This window comes from Episyrphus balteatus, chromosome 3, assembly GCF_945859705.1.
Source record: "Episyrphus balteatus chromosome 3, idEpiBalt1.1, whole genome shotgun sequence".
In the NCBI taxonomy this organism is placed as follows: domain Eukaryota; kingdom Metazoa; phylum Arthropoda; class Insecta; order Diptera; family Syrphidae; genus Episyrphus; species Episyrphus balteatus.
Window position 1 is genome coordinate 61,646,761 of NC_079136.1, and position 4,004 is coordinate 61,650,764.

At 37.1% G+C, this 4,004-nt stretch overlaps 1 protein-coding gene across 1 annotated transcript; it reads right to left on the reverse strand.

Moving 5' to 3' along the window:
• Positions 1 to 1,771: 1,771 nt before the first annotated feature.
• LOC129915402 (uncharacterized) lies at positions 1,772 to 3,152 on the reverse strand. The gene is made up of 2 exons (XM_055994917.1): positions 3,114 to 3,152; positions 1,772 to 3,055 (listed from the first exon to the last, which is right to left on the reverse strand). Exons 1-2 carry the CDS (start codon positions 3,135 to 3,137, stop codon positions 1,874 to 1,876), a joined length of 1,206 nt encoding a protein of 401 aa, XP_055850892.1. The 5' UTR covers positions 3,138 to 3,152; the 3' UTR covers positions 1,772 to 1,873.
• Positions 3,153 to 4,004: the final 852 nt, after the last annotated feature.

Here is a 4,004-nt window from a genome sequence, read left to right on the forward strand (position 1 = left end):
ATAGATAAATGTCGATAGATAAATGTGGATAGATAAATGTGGATAGATAAATGTGGATAGATAAATGTCGATAGATAAATGTCGACAGATAAATGTCTCAAGATAAATGTCAATAGATAAATGTCTCTATATAAATGTCTTGAGAGAAATGTCTCAAGAGAAATGTCTGAAGAGAAATTTCTCAAGAGAAATTTCTCAAGAGAAATGTCTCAAGAGAAATTTCTCAAGAGAAATGTCTCAAGAGAAATTTTTCATGATCAATGTCTCGAGATAAATGTCTGGAGAGAAATGTCTGGAGAGAAATGTCTCGAGAGAAATGTCTCGAAAGAAGTGTTTCGGGAGAAATGTCTCGAGAGAAATGTCTCGAGAGAAATGTCTAGAGAGAAATGTCTCGAGAGAAATGTCTCGAGAGAAATGTCTCGAGAGAAATGTCTCGAGAGAAATGTCTCGAGAGAAATGTCTCGAGAGAAATGTCTCATGATAAATGTCTCGAGAGAAATGTCTCGAGAGAAATGTTTAGAGAGAAATGTCTCGAGAGAAATGTCTCGAGAGAAATGTCTCATGATAAATGTCTCGAGAGAAATGTCTCGAGAGAATGTCTCGAGAGAAATGTTTTGAGAGAAATGTCTGGAGAGAAATATCTCGAGAGAAATGTCATGAGACATTTCTCATGAGAAATGTCTCGTTGGACATTTCTCATGAGAAATGTCTCATGAGAAATGTCTCATGAGAAATGGCTCATGAGATATGAGACATATCCCATGTCTAATGAGACATGTACCATGAGACATGTCCCAAGAGTCACACTTACCGGTGCCAGGAGCTGACTGTCGCTTTTATTTCGTTGACGACCGCAGCCAAACTGAATATTGTTATATTGTGAGTGATGTGTGGCCCTATTTATAGCAAAATATGATCCTCCCGCAGAAATGTTTAATTCTATTATTTCCTTTTTTGTTTAGTAGTAGGTACACTCCGCCCCTGGGTGTGGTGTTTTAAGTTTTTTTTTTTTCTTGATAGACAAAGTCAGATTGGTAGGGTTTTCAGAGCCATCCTTTGCTAGGTTTGTGTGGCATGATTCTGGAGGGTCGACCCTCCAGAACTTTTTTATTTATATTTTTTTATTTATTAGCCTACTTCCGATACGATAATCGGAAATATTCTAAAATTGATTTGGGGTAATTTGACCCCCCAATACCCCTCCTCTATTATAATCAAGTTCTATTTGAGGTTTATAGATTTATGTGAATTTTTTTATAAACGTGTTGTGCTCTGGTCTCTTGGGGGGCCTCTATAATTCGGGGGCCCTGTTACAGTGATACAGCTGATACAACAGCAGCTACGCCTCTGGTACGAGCTCTTTTATTTTTATATTTCGGCTTACGAAATTCTATATTTTTGCCTAAGGAACTTTTCTTCAAAGCCACAGGGTTACATACTTATTATTTTCTTTAGATGTTCTACACGAAACGTTGGCACTTACTATTCAGTATTCACTCCCTCCTCGAGAAAACACCCTTTCACCCAAATGATCAAACACCCTTTTAGCCATGATATTCTTATGTGGTAATAACCCCACATTATATCTTCACCTTAAAAAAAAACACCCTTTCACATGAAAAAAATGTATAGACTTATTTTATTCATAAAAAAATTAAAAATAAGAGAAAAAATTTATTTAAAATTAAGCTAAGATTTGTATCTACAATTTCATTATTAACTAAATTGGCAGTGTATAGATAAGTCTCTTATAATAAAAAAAAAACCCGTTAGACCAGACAGCCAGACATTAAATGATGAATAGATCCAGAATTTAGTCGATTGAAAATTTCATGGTTCTTCTTTTTTAGCCATTCACCGTATTAACCTCAAATTAAGCAAAATATCCACTTTGACTAGATTGCACATATGAACTTCCTGCTCCTACATCAACACCACTTGAAAACAATGGCGGAAAACTTTGATTCGAATCATCTTCATTGTTTGCTACTCCAATCGTCGTCGCTGTTGTCAACGGCAATATCACATTGCTAATTGCATCATTAGAATAATTTACAGATCCAGTTTGTTCTGCGGTTCCTAAAGTGGTTCCAATTTGTGTTCCAAATGAATCTGATGGTCCGGGTAGACTTTCATATTGAGCTTGAATTGCTTGCTGAGCTTGAATAGCCTCATCGTCTGTCTTGTACTTGATGAATCTTACTTCTGGCATTTTGCGGGCAGTTGCTTTAATTTCGTCAAATCTTCGTGTGAGTTCTGCGATATCTGGTTGCTTGCTGAGAACATAAACAATTGTCTGAGTATCGACGGCTTGGTTGGCCATTTTTTGTAGAGCTTCGGTGTAAGCCTCGTATCCTGGGGTCTGAACAATCATCACCTGGGGATTCTGTTGCACAACTGCAGCTGCTTGCTGAGTGTACTGAAGTTGTGGTTGTGGAGCAATTTGATTGATGATTGTGGGAACTTGTTGAGGAGCTATTTGATTGTATGTGATGGTGTTTTGTTGAGGAACTGTTTGGGTGTATGTGATAGGGCTTTGCTGAGGAGCTACTTGGCTATACGTGATGGGACTTTGTTGAGGAGCTATTTGGTTGTACGTGATGGGGCTTTGTTGAGGAGCTGTTTGGATGTAGCTCGTAGGTCTCTGTTGGGAAACTCCTTGATTATTTGTAATGAAAGGTAGTTGTTGTACGTCTATTTGATTTGAATAGACAGGTTTTTGTGGTTGCTGTGAAGCTTGATTGTGGTATGTGACGGGACGTTGTTGATGACCTATTTGGCTGTAGGTAACTGTTTTTTGTTGAGGAACTATTGGCGCATATGCAACGGTGTTCTGTTGAGGAGCAATTTGGCTATAAGTGACTGGACTTTGTTGAGAAGCTTTCTGCCTATATACTACGGGGCGTTGTTGTGGTGCAACTGGGCTATAGGTTAGGCGTGGTTGTTGTGGAGCTACCTGATTGTGGATGACTGTCGTGCGCCTGATAGATTTTGCAGGTCTGTCATAATTGTATCCATTTCCAGCGCTACACACTCCGACAAGAACTGTCAACACCTGTAAAATAAACATCTAAGTTTAAAAAGTTACCAATTTCTTGTGTCAACTAACTTACCAAAATCAGAATAGTTCTATCCATGGTGACTGTTCGATTTCAAATGATAGTCAAATCACTATATCCAACTGAATAAAGTCTCCATCTTGTCTGGACAAGTTTATGGTTGACCACAACCCGTGTCGCTTCTTAATTCGGACGGGTCCAACCAAATTCACGTCAATTGAGATTTGAGAGAATGATGCATTATAGAATAGTAAAGTTATTCATTATGTAACCACGAGAAAAGCTTGTTTGAAACTCAGCACAAGGCATAAATTTAAGCCGTTAATTATGTTTGATTGTATCTTTCGGGTATTTCTGGTATTAAAATTTTAGATGAGCGGTATGCGGGGATATTAAATCAATAAAATATTGAATGCTAATGATTTGGTCGCATATCGATATCGTGCATCTGATTGTTATTTTCAATGTTAAGTTAAAGCAGTTTAATATTGATAACGGCCGGCGCCATTGAAGAATGCAATCATTAACATTATGATGTGATGTGTGACCATTATAGTCATTTAAAAATTTTAACGTCTTTTCATTCATTGTGGATGTAGATTTTATTGATTTTTATTTCTACTGGACAACTTAACAACTTTTTGTCTCTTGTTTTTGTGGGTGGGATTGAGTGTTATTTTTTTAATCGCATCCGGCATTTGGTCAGTTTACTATCCTATTAATGTGGATTACTTTTGAGTGGGTGTTTTGGAGAGTTAACTACAATGCGGAACTTCATTAAAATAAGTATGAAAACCAGAGTGTAATAAATGATTTAAGACCTCAAAAAACTTCCTTTCGTAATGGAGGTCTTCGGTTTACTCATTTTTTTATATTCAGAAGAGAAAATAATCCAACAAGATTCTACGCAGGGTAAGGACCACTTATATCTTCTTAGAGAAATAG

Excerpts from the sequence above, each read along its gene's own strand:
- LOC129915402 (XM_055994917.1), bottom strand. The coding sequence starts at position 3,137 with ATGGATAGAACTATTCTGATTTTG. Across the intron at positions 3,056-3,113 it reads ATAGAACTATTCTGATTTTG|GTGTTGACAGTTCTTGTCGG; the intron begins GTAAGTTAGTTG and ends TTTATTTTACAG.